A 12,603-nucleotide genomic window follows, 5' to 3' on the forward strand; every position below is an offset into this window, starting at 1 on the left:
CAGTGAAGTGTGTATGTGGGCGAGAAATCTGAAATCTTATTCATGGGATTACTGAAATGTTATTTTTTCCCCGTAATTTCGAAGACAGCAGAGGTACAGAGCTAACGTAATAAAAAAGATGTGGGCTTTGGAATCTCAGCAATCTTCAAATCAATGTAGCATTTGTCCCGAAGTTAGACTGACATGTTATACTAAACACAGAGGAAGTTGAAACAGAAGTCTTGATGTAAAAGGATTTGTTTTCAAATTTGGTCTCCTAACGGACACTCAGACCCGCACCCTGAAGGGGTAATGTTGATAAATGAATCCAAACTTCGGGTCTTTTCGTGCCGTATCAAAACGCCGGAGCGCGCCCCGGCAGCTCCGTGTTGGGACACCGCCTGTTCCCGTGCCCACACGCGGCCGCCTGTCGCCACAAGGCCCGCGCGGCTGCCTGGGACCCTGCCAGACTCCCCTGGTTCTGTTTGCTAAACAAACGCATCTTACGCACTTCAGCTGCACATGAAAACAAAATTATGAAACAGGGCTTTTAATGTAAAACTCGCTTCTAAAAAAAAAATTCTGGTAACAATTCCAAGTAAGGAACCCAGGAGGTCTTCCTAAGGGCCGCGCCTCCACATCCCAGCCTCCTGCTCTTTTTATTAACGTTTGACACAGAGTTCTCTCCGCCCTGTCCGGGTCCCCAGCTCCAACGGCTCCTCAGCTCCAATGGCGCCTCAGCCCCGGCACCGCCGCGGGGTCTCGGGGCCGCGCACGTGCCGGGCCCGCGGGCAGCACGAGGCGGGCGGCCCCACGCACGCTCCCCGCGGGGGTGCGGGGCGGAACCGGCGGCGGCCGTGGGCGATCCCCGCGCGGCGGCGGCCCCGCCCCGCCCCTCCCTCCGCGCCCCGAATGGCTCCTCCCCCTCCGCCCCTCCTCGCGGGGGCGGGACGCGCGAGTGGACAGAGGGAATCCCTCGGCTTCCCCTGAGCGCGCTGGGCTCTCGCGAGACTTGCGCCGCTGTCCGCATGCCGGCAGGCGCCGGGCTCTCGCGAGAGCGGCGCGGTTCCCACGCCCGGGCTGTTTGTGTCTGAGGGGAGAAGCCCGGGTGCTGAGTGGGCGGGGCGCACCCCCCCCGCCCCGCGCGTGTCTCGCGGGCCCGCGCACGCGCGCTCCGGGCCGCGGGGAGGGGGGCGCTCTCGCGAGAGTAGGAGTTTTGGCGAGAGTTTGTGGAAGATGGCGCCTGTTGTGACAGGGTGAGTGCGGGGCGTTCGCGGCGCCCGCCGGAGCCGCCGCCGCCCGGGGCTGCCTGGGCGAGGCCGCGCCGCGCCCGCCCGCTCGCTCCTCGGCCGCCGCTCGAGGGCACGGGGGACTGCCCTCCGGACGGCCCGCAGGCGGGCCCTGCGGCACAAACCTCGTGGGGCTGGGGTCCTGCCGGGTGGGCGCACGGAGGAGGCGCCCCGGGTGCCGGCCCGGCAGCGACCGCGCTCTCCGGCCGCCCCGCGGCGCGGGAGTCCCGGCGGGTCCGGGCGCTCACTTTGCTTTGCTTCTCTCCGGCACGGACACGCCGGTCGGGACTCCGTGCAGGGTCAGTGCTCATCCCGGCTGCTTCGGAGCGGGTCCCGCTCTGAGGGCTCCCAGGGGAGCGGCGGAGCCCAGCTGGGAGGGGACCTGGGGCTGCCACGGGCTGTTCTCCCTTCTCGGTCGCCCCGGCTCGTCCCGCCGTAGGCGGAGGTCCTCCAGGCTCCCCCGGCTACGGACGGGGAGCGCTCGGACAAAGGCTTTTGCTGCTGTGGTTGGAAGTTGAGCGCGGGCCCCCAGCGCCCCTCGCACGGCGGGCCCGGCCCGGCGCTGTCACTTGGCGGAGCGCTCCCGGGCGCGCCGAGCGCGGGCGGCTCTCCGCCCCTGCTAGCAGGACGCCCGCTCCGTGCGGCTGGGCGGCCGGGGTTCCCTTTCTCTCCTCTCTGCGCACCATTCCCAGCGCTTTGTTGAGTTTTAGCTGCTTTCCTTCAAATGCTGCGGTGCAGGGAAGGGTAGCAGCCTCCCTACGCCACTAAGCCACGCTGGATCATAATGAATGGTAGTCTCCATCCCTTTCAACCACACTGGGTAATACTTAATCATGGCTAGCCAGCTGCAGCATGTGTCGCTGTAATAAGTGACACCCTCTTAGCCACCTACAGCTGATGAATAATAACAGACCCACTGCTGGTATACAGTACGCAATCACACCTGCAGTGTCACATTGCACGTTGCCATCCTTGCCACATCTTGATTGCTGCTGCTTATTTCAAGTGCCGGATCCTTAATTTTGGACTACGCGGAGCAAGTGTGACCTCTCTCTATGTGTTGAGGGACGAGTCAGTCAGGAGAAGAACAGGCTGTTTCTGTACTCCACCTGTTTGTTCCAAATGAAATTTTGTCTTGTTAAAGTACTTCTAGGTTTTTCTAAGACGTGGACCTTATTTTAAGATTTCACAGTGTGTCTGTGACCTTCTGTCTTCCCTGTGGGATTACATTGTCTACAGCATTGGCTCTGTGGTTAGAGAGCAACAGCCTGCTTGGGGGTGGGGTGGAGTTGGTGGTTGATGCTTTTGTTCTCGTGGAGAAGGTAGCATTATGGCATTTTGTTGTTTTGATTAGCTGCAATAGTGTTTCCAATTCCTCACTTTTGTTTGTGTAAAAATAAATTGAAGCTTTTGCTTGATTTCAGTCCTGATGAAGGTATCTTGAGGCTGATATACAATTTCCCAATTAAATGTTCTTTAGGGAAGCTAATCTTGTTTGTTATGATTCCTGGAGCGTACTAGTTTAGAGGTTGGACTTGAAAGAAGGGAACAAATGCTTTTAAAGTTTGCTGTAAAGTTAGCCTGTGCTCCAGTTAGCAATTAAGTTTTTCCACATTTCTGTTGGTTTACTCATCTGAATATTTGGGTTCCATTTCCTTTTGTTTATTGATTATTACAGGATTGTCAGAAGTGTTGTCATGTTTGCGACATTAGTTCTATCCTTTTCAGATGTCTGTTAAAATGTTGACAAAACAACTGTGGATTATTTTAAAAACAGCGATCAAATAATCAGAGCAGTAGAAAAAAATACCATTTTAACAAGAGTGAAATAGTTGTTTGTAGTTTAGGATTTTTTGCTACACTTATTGTTTAAACATATAAGTCAAATAATTCTCTGGAAAAATAATTTTGTTTTCTTATTGTTAAATACTTCCAGTGTAGGTAAAATTAAATATGCTAACTTTTGTTAATGTTGTAGTTATATTGCATGAAAGAGCCTGATTTTTAAATTTTTTTAAATTAATTTTTTTAATTAATAATTTTTAATTTTTTTTTTAATTAAATGACCTGTTTTTGGAGTATGGCTCTGATGCTGAACTGTTTGTGTGTATTAGGATTAAAAATTGATGATTCTCCAGTAGCTGATTTTTTTTTCAAAATGGTTAGTATAATTTTTCAAAATGGTTCTTTCTGGGCTGTTCTGTAAAAGGGGAAAAAAATGTTTGAAATTAAAAAGCAATAGCTGAAGAATGTAACATGCAAATCCTGCATTGTGTTTGAATGGGCATCACATGGGCACTCAAACTTTGAGATAAAACTTACAGCTCTTTTGCAGTCAGTGTTACCTGAATGAGAAAGGTGGTTATTTTTTTTTTTCCCTGTGAAAACTGTATGCCTGATCTCAAGTATTGGTACATAAGTTTATTCAGTGTTGGAATGGAATAGTAGGAATTTCCTGCAGCGGTTTTGGGGGGCAGTCAGAGTTTGTTCTGCTTTGTTGTTGGCAGCATGTGGCACCCTCGTGTTGCTGCCTCGCAAGGAGCGTTTGATTAAACTCGTGCATGTGCACAGTGTGGCAAGCTAAACTGCACAGTGTCAGAACCAGATACAGGGAGAAAGTAAACAGGAGCATCGGACAAGTAACTTAGAAGGAATTACTATTCACAACTACTGTTTAAAAGAAGTGGATAATTTATGGCTGGGATTATAGGATAGTATTTTGGGGGTTTTGTGGATTATATTTGGGTTTGGTTGTGAACAATGTAGGGAAATACCATTTTAAGATTACAAAATTAATGAAAATGCTTCTCTAGTTATATTTTGAGTGCAAACCACTTGTTTCTAAATAATTGTTATACTGCAAAAATACCTGTAGTCATCCATTAGCTTGAAAATTGCCCTGCTAGATCTAATAAAGCCATATGACAGAGAAAATCTCTAGTGCCATGAACTTAATTTTGTAATTTTACAGTGACATAAAGTATGCAGTCGTGTCTTCTTAGGAGCCTGGGACAACTTGATCTTTAAAATACTAGAATCCAACTCAGAAATAACAGATGGAAATCATAAATAGTAGGCATTGTCTTAAGTACTTGATTACCAGTTAAAACCTCTGTAATAGCAGTATACAGTATAGCATTTGGATTATTTTGCAAACATGTTGAGAAGTCTTGGAAAAGACAAAAATACTTTGAGTAGGCTTATTGCTGGTATGATGCTGGTTTTCCATAGGCACTGTACAGTAAAAAATTGTTTTAGTCACATTTCTAAGTAACAAGCTATTCAAGTTCCATGTCTGAATTAGTCATCCTGGAGTTCAGTGGTTATGAGGGGTTTCCTGACCCAGGATGCCTAATGATTTAAGGCTGAGGGAAGACTCATGAGATCTGTGATGGCACAGGAGAATATTTGGCATCAGTGCCGTGAATTTTAGTGCAGTAGTGTAGATGTGACAGTCATCTGGTCATTTTGTTTCTTTGTTTTTAATGAGAAATATGAAAAAAACTTGGAGGAGGTTTTTGAAAGAGGGTGCTGCTTCATGGAGCTCTCCCGACCCCAAGGGCAAGAGAAAAGAAGTTCAGAGGTGAAAATATAACAGTTAACCAGAACTTTAACCTCACCTACATCCTGATTAGTAATTTTAGAATGAGGACCTTGGCCAGTGAGGGTCTTGAAGTAGAGAGTGAAGTGGATGCTGCTCAGGAAGTGAGATGGGGAAGGACTTGTGTGATCTGGCTGTAGGTTAAAAGTATCAAGAGGGGAATGTTCATAAGGATCAATTTTGGATCTTGAAAGATAAAGAAAATTGCTTCACTATTTCAGGTGTGAACTTCTGTGGTCATGTGATAGAATTTCAGCTACTAGAGGGATATTTTAGTGCTGTGATGGGCATTGCTAGGATCTCAACAGCAGATTATTTCTAGGACCTGTAGAGAACAAGCTAGATTGGAGAGCTAATGCTTAGTTAAGTTCAGGACTTGCAGTAGTGGAAAGCAGACTGAAGTGGTGGTGGAATGAATATGACCTGTGTGTTGTCTGTGTTGAGGCTGAGCTGATTGTGAGGCATCAGTGTGGGGAAAGAGAGACTCAGGCTGGGGTGTTGACTTGGACAAGCATAGTAGATAGGGAGTAGAAAGGATATTCTGATTCATGGCAGGGAGTTCATGGTTGAATCTGAATCCTGGCCCTGGACTGAATGAAGGCAAATGGAAAGGGAAGCAAGACCAAAGCCTAGGAAGTGATTAATAAAAGAATACAGGTGAATGAGGAGGCTCCTTCAGGAGGATGCACTGAAAGAACAGAGTGATAAGGGATGAGTCATGAGAGCAGCAATGCCAGGGGAATGAGAGAGAGTTATTTCTGGAAAAGAAGCATTGCTGGTAGTCTTGGGTGATTGACAGGTCAAGGAAGAGAACAAATACATATTGATTCTGAGCCTCATCATAAGGTTAGGCTGCAGGAGATGTTAGAATGCTTTCAGTGATGTTTAAGGAATGAGTGGAAACAGGATGATGTAGACTGTAGGACTAGAGTTCATGGATGAGTTCTTCAGGCTACAGTTTTTACTGTCACTGAAGGTTTTAACAGTGCTTATTAAGATTTGAGTAGTAGCATAACTACAGCTATTGTATTGTGTATATGCACCTGATGAGTGTTAAAGATTGGGAAAAACTTGTTCACAATCAAATGAGTAGATGGTTTTGTGTGACTAACATTTAAATAGTTATCAAGGAGCAAGAGCTGTCAAGTCAGACTATTGGGAAATCCTTGTGAGCAATATATTCTTGAAGGAGTCTTCTGAAATGCTGGCAAATACTCTTTTTAACCTTTTAACCTTCTGCTTTCAGTAGAAGTAATTTTATGGAGTTTAGGTCTTAATTTGGATTTTATTTGCTTTTGCTGTGTATTCACTGTGTTAAGTAGCTCTTTGTTGTTTGACTTATTCTGGTTGATACAGAGCACAAAGAAACTTTGAAAATAATCTTTCTATAGCTTGATTTCTCCAGAAATAATCTGTAGACTATTGTATTTGGCATAGTATGTGTGTGCTTGCTAAAGCCAATTAAAGGCAATATCCTTTTCTGATATCTCTTTGCAAAAATAGTTCTCTTTAAAGTATTGTTCTGTACTATGACTTGCATAATGATCATGAGTTTGTGAATGAGAGTGAGTTTTTTTCCCTCTGACTTGCTAATTTGTATTTTGCAATAGTAACTTATTTTAGGACTATTTTTCATTATTTTGAACTCCAATTTCTGTGTTTAAAAAAACTGTGAAAAGAAGAGCAGGTAGCCTGTAGGTGTGTATGAAGTCTTTCTAAAAGACTTGTGGTGCCTTCACAGGTAAAGATTTTGAGGAAAAGTTTTATAGTTGCTAATTCATTGTTGGTGAAGATTACAGTTATGGTGCAATGCATACCTGTTTTGTGCTATGTTTGGTTTTAGATAAACTTGAAAAGATAGGTTGTCATTTGAATTTTCAAAATGCATATTTAGTACAAACAAGTATTCTCTTATACAGTTTGTTAGAATCTCTCTGGGATGAAGAATGTGATTTATGCATAGTATTAGTTTGACATTTGGAGACCAAATAATGCTGGCAGAATTCTGAAGTTTCAGGACATCAATTTTCTGTGTTCATAATACTTGCAACCCTAAATTCTTTGGTTGTTAATTGCAAGCAAATTATTGACTGAACTATATGGCACTAATGTGCTGAAATATTGCCTCCCAAGAGCATTTCACAGGGAAGGTGTATTTTAAGTTTTGGGTTTTTTTAAATTTATTATTTCAATGTTTCTAAAAATTGAGCAATTGTGTATGCTGGCTTTTATAGAATTACTTATTTTCTTCTTTATGTTTAGGTGAAAAAGAGAAAAAAGTAAATGTCACTAGCTGTATTGTCCGGTGAAATCTTAATTCTGTTGACAAAAGTGGGTATGCCTTTTAAGTGTATAGTATTTCAAGGCAGTTTTATAATTATAAATTATATTCTTGATCTCAGTGAACTTCCATTATTTTTATGTGGAAATGCTTAAAGCGTTATAATATCATACGCTTCATCCTTACCTTGAACGTAATTGCATTAATTAACAATTATGATGATATATAGTAAGGAAATAATATAGAATTATGGTTATCTTTTGTAATGTAAAAATTCAGAAAAGGAAACAGTCAATACATTTCATTGAAGAAGAAATTATTAATAGAAGCGTTTTCCATATCCCTGTATTCTTACTGAGTCTTGGAAAAGTAAGGGCTAAACTTGGAGTTTCTCATTTCCTGGGGTTCTACTTATGTGGTGTTCTTTACTTATATTCTGTGTATGTATTTTGTGGTTGCTACCTTTTACAAAAAAATGAAGTAACCTTTACAACCTGAGGAAACACTTGTCACCTTTGCTGTGTCACATCACAGCCATTTTTCAGAGCCTATTTATACTGTTAAAAATAATTTCATTTTCTAAAAAATACTTTATGCTCTTCAACTGCACTTTAGTTATCCAGATGGTGGCATATGGCTGAGTATCTTCTTGCTCTTATGCTTGTAAATGTATAAACTACATATGTGTGGTGGTAAATTTTTTACCAAGAAAGAAAAGAACGCCAGAGTTTCAGTATGTACAGTGTGAGAAGTCTCTTGATTAAGCTTGCAGATTTCAATCCTTACAGTAGACAGACTTATATATATAATGCATTCTAATATTATGTATTTATTAAAATTATTATAAAATATAAAATAAAGAGATTAAGATAAACACTGATTTTTTTAGTATTTTTTAAAAGCTTGACTGATCTGTAAAATTTTACTATAATATAAAATTGTCATGTTTTACTGTTTGATTAATAAGATTTTTTAGTGAATGATGTGCTGCTGGGACGTGATTTGTTCTCTCTAAAGCAGTCTGTACACTTCAGTCAACAGCATGTGTCTTCAGGAAGCTTGTGAGGCTCTTCTTTGAGCGTGTCTTTCTATATAGATAAGTCTTGAAACATTTGTGTTGAATTGAAGTTTGTATTTCCATCGTTATTTGAACTGAGAGTGATCACCTGTGGAGTGACCTTGGCTGGTTAGAGGGCTGGGCAATCGCCAGATGTGAAATTTAACAAGGGCGAGTGCCAGGGATGGGGCAGCTGTGGATGTGCATAGGCTGGAGAATGGAGGCTGGAAAGGGACCTGGGGGTCCTGGTTGGCAGAAAGTTGGACATGAGCCAGCAGTGCCCTGGCAGCCAGGAGGGCCAGACGTGTCCTGGGGAGCATCAGGCACAGCATGGCCAGCCAGGCAGGGCAGGGGATTGTCCTGCTCTGCTCTGAGCACCTCGAGTGCTGGGGGCAGTTCTGGGTACCACAGTGTAAATGTAGAGCTCCTAGAGAGCATCCAGAGGACCACCATGAAGATGGTGAAGGGTCTGAAGGGGAAGTCATATGAGGAATGACTGAGATCAGCTGTCTTATTCAGTCTGGAGGAGACCAGGAGGAGACCTCATCACAGCCTAGAGCTTTCTCACAGGGGGAAGCAGAGGGCAGGCACTGATCTCTTCTCTGGTGACCAGTGACAGGACACAAGGAAATGGCCTGTATTTATGTCAGGAGAGGTTTAGGTTGGATATTAGGAAAAGGTTCCCCAGGAAGGTGGTCGCAGCACCAAGCCTGACAGAGTTCTAGAAGCATCTGGACAGTGCTTTCAAGGCACATGGTGTATATTGGGGATGTCCTGCACAGGGCCAGGAATTGGGCTTGATGATCCTGGTAGATCCCTTCCAGCTCAGGGTGTTCTATGAGCCTGTGATTCTAAGGTTGTTTACATGCTTCACTTGGAAAACATGAAGAACTTAGAGTGGTTGTGGTTATAACTTTTCTTCATTCGTTTCTTATTCAGAAGCAAGAGTTTATCTCCGTTTTGTTGTACTGCATGACTAGCTTGTATGCAGTGGTATTTCATCAGTGCATTGAAAATCCAGAACACTTTCTTGAATAGGCAACAAGCTCTATTGGCAACTAATAATTTTTAATGGCTCTGTGTGAGATCATACCTGGTTCTTCATTTAATTTTTCTACTTCTCCTAGGTTAGATTAAAGGTATATACTGCAATGGATCCTAGTTGGTATTTTGGTTATTAATATAATTTCTTATAGTTATTTGAGTAGAGGAATGAATACCTAAATTTTTTCCTTTATGAGTACAGACAAATATGGACATTTTTCTGAATGTGCCAGAAAAAAATGTCCTTCTACTTTTATTCTTGGTAACATTGCTTGGTCTGTAGGACGTTTCATCTGCACTTTGTTTTTTTCAAAGCCGTACTTGTGGCATATTTTTAGTGTGTGGTGTTTTGGGAGATTACCAGGAAAAGTTGGTATCGAAATGAAACTTGATCAGGCTGCTGTGAAATTCAGAATTTTCCAAGCCTAAAGAAGGAATTGAATTGTGCAAAATACTGGTTCCTGATTTTTGCCGAACCATAGAAACTGCACGGAATAAAAGATACTCTTCAGAAAATATCCTGCTTCCTTTTCCTGGCAGCTCTTATTTTTACTCTGTAATGTAATTTTGTCTGGGAGCAGTGGCAGAGGATCTTGCAGGCAGTGTTTGCACGTTACAAATTGTGGATTAGGAGCTACCAGTGTAGAAAATAAGGTTAAAGTTGTTTGTTTAGCAGAAGAATTTGTGAAACTAAGCTTTTATCAGGGGAGATTGTCTTAGTAAGGGGTGTTACTGCTTTCAGTGGTGATCTTACATAAAAGGAGCTTCAAAATGAAGGTCTAGAGTCTTGGAGGTGCTTGTGCACACTCTGAGTTTATGCCATTGTGGAAGAGTTCTAAGACCGGGCAGAATAAATAATAATTAGCCTTACTCAGTTATTGTTGTTGTTCCAGCCATCTGCGTAAAAGCTACTCATGTCCTGAACATGAAAAACAAGCACAAAACCCCAGTGACTTGCCAAGGTCAAACAGATTCTGTGGAGAGGTGGAAATAGAATTACTGTCTCCTGCCTCTGTTCCTGTACTTGGTGTAGTTATGGGCTGTTTGCTGGGTTTTGGCAGGTGACATCATGTTGTCTCTCCCAACTGCGGCCATGAAAGCTGGTCAGGAGAAATCAGATTTCCTTAGGTTTTTCATCTGCATAGCAGAAAGGTATGGTGAATAAGACTTGAGTAACTGTATTCATCATTAATGTGTTCTGGTTATAGTGGTGGATATTAGAGTGGGCACTAGAGAGATGCTGCTCTTAAATAATTGAGACAGATGCCATGGCTAGGGCTCGACCAGTAGATAAATGTGCCATGTAATAAAATGAGGTGATGCTTCAGTGTGCTGTTGCCATGTCTTTATACTGCGGGGAAAAATTACTCTGCATAGGTACTTATTTTCAAAATTGAAAATATTTCACTACTTTCCAAATCTGCCACCCAGCTCTGGTTTCAGTGGTGAGTGAGTTATTCTGCATGTGTGTGCTTCTTTTCATGCTTAGTTTTGTAGTAGATATACAGATGACTAGTAAAATCCTCAGTAATGTAATATCTTCCAGAAGTTATGGGGATATATCAAAAGTATTTTGGACATGTCTTTTTGTCCAAGTATTTTTTTTGGCCAAATTCTTTTCTTCTGCTGTTCAGTACTTCTTTGTCAGCATTGAGTCCTGGGGTGTTGTTGGTTTGATGTAGTTTGTTGGGGGTTTGTTTGGTTTGGTGGTTGGTTGGTGTTTTGTTTGTGTTGTTTCTGTTTGTGTGTGGGGTTTTTGTTTGTTTTTTAAATTTTCCTTTTGCATTCCAGTTTTTTTTTTTCATTTACTATTGTGTGGTTGATGTTGCTTTTAGTTTGTTAATGTGTGCATTACAATTTTCTCACTAATAAGTCATGGAGAGCAGTTAATCAAAATAAGTATTTGGGATAAGGCTTTCTCTTTGAAAGAGGCTTGTAGCACTCTTGATGTATTGTGACAAATTGTTTTAGTCAGCACAGATGATACTGAGATGGAATTCTGATCACAATACAAAAGCTCAAGGGATCTTTGTATAAGTACTAACGTTAAAAGAGTGCCTTCCTCTGTTAATTGTTTTGCTGTTGATTATGGGGGTAACATGTCTCTTAGTTTGTAAGAGTGATAGAAGAATGTGTTAAGTAGAGAGAAAAAAGCGGGCAATTCTCTACAGCTAAAGCAGATTTCTTGCTCGGAGAGTCACCTAAAGCGGGAAAGGCATGAAAACCTATTCTGATAATGTTTTAATTAATAATATAGATGTTGGCCAGGCTCATGTTCAGTTTTGATAATACAGTAAATAAGATTAGTGTTCCCAGTGCTTACGTTTAGATAGCAGCACTCTCAAAATACCAAGAACTGTGTTAAAACAAATGTGAGAACTATGCCAAAACAAACATCAGAACTTTTTTTTTTTTTTTTTTTTTGCAATGGGCAAAATACCTGTATTTCACAACAGTTAGCAGGCAAAACAAAAGAGTTGTTATGAAACAACATTAAAAAAGGTTTTACTGAGTTTTGCTCCCAGTCAGCTTGTTGAAGTGATAAATCGTACTTCAGATGTGTAGCAAAGGAAAAGTAGACCAGACCTTTACAGTCAGTTGTGATTGCTAAAGACTCCTAGAAAGTACAGGGCAACTCTTGTTACTGGATCCCTTGTGCTATAAGGGTAGTAGTCTTTCTTTTTGACTTGCTGCATCTGCATGTGGCTTTTGAGACTGCAGTCTCAAAAGCAGAGGGTGACCTGAGAAGATATGCTCAGGGTACCTCTCAAGAGAAAGTATAAAGCCAGTCCTTGAACGTACCCTGAATTTCCATATGGAAATAAAATATAGAAAAAAAGCTCTGGGCATATCCTTTGTTTTTCTAATGTTTCTGGGTTCTGTGTTTTTTTCTGGGAAAAATCTTAAATTTTTTTTTTGTTTGTTAAATACTTAGTAAATAATCAGAAAAACTGAACTGACCTTCCTGCCTTAATGTCTCACCATATTGCTGGATGGCACTTAGAGTTAGCAGTAGACTGGTTAGACTTGTCAGTTTGCATAGTCATGAAAGTAGTATTGCATCAGGTTAAATTTAAAAGTTTATCTTTCTCAGTTTGACTAGTTCTCTAAAAAAACCCAAACCATAAGCAACAGACCTATGTTTGCCAGAAGGAATTAGGCAGTGATGAATATTATATCTGTAGAGATAAGAGACCTCTTCACTTACTGAAAGTTCTCCTCTGTCGTTAGGATTCAAATTGTGGATATTGTTGTTGAAAGTACTCAGCAGTTTTTGCTGGTGACACTTGAGATATTTTCTTCGTTGTGTTCAGTATTCTCCTACTTAATGGCCCTGATTGTAGAACACCTT

General features: G+C 42.1%; 1 protein-coding gene across 2 annotated transcripts in view; it reads left to right on the forward strand.

The window, feature by feature from the left end:
* Positions 1–1,177: 1,177 nt before the first annotated feature.
* Positions 1,178–12,603, forward strand: part of RBPJ (recombination signal binding protein for immunoglobulin kappa J region) — a 58,561-nt gene continuing 47,135 nt past the window's right edge. Inside the window, exon 1 of one of the 2 annotated variants that reach the window (XM_030946802.1) lies at positions 1,178–1,235. In XM_030946802.1, the coding sequence (XP_030802662.1) occupies positions 1,216–1,235 (20 nt within the window). In that variant the 5' untranslated portion in view covers positions 1,178–1,215. Of the gene's footprint in view, positions 1,236–1,331; positions 1,568–12,603 lie in introns of those variants that run through there. The other variant, XM_030946804.1, reaches the window with a different exon arrangement.

This window comes from Camarhynchus parvulus, chromosome 4 (assembly GCF_901933205.1).
Source record: "Camarhynchus parvulus chromosome 4, STF_HiC, whole genome shotgun sequence".
NCBI classification, from domain to species: domain Eukaryota; kingdom Metazoa; phylum Chordata; class Aves; order Passeriformes; family Thraupidae; genus Camarhynchus; species Camarhynchus parvulus.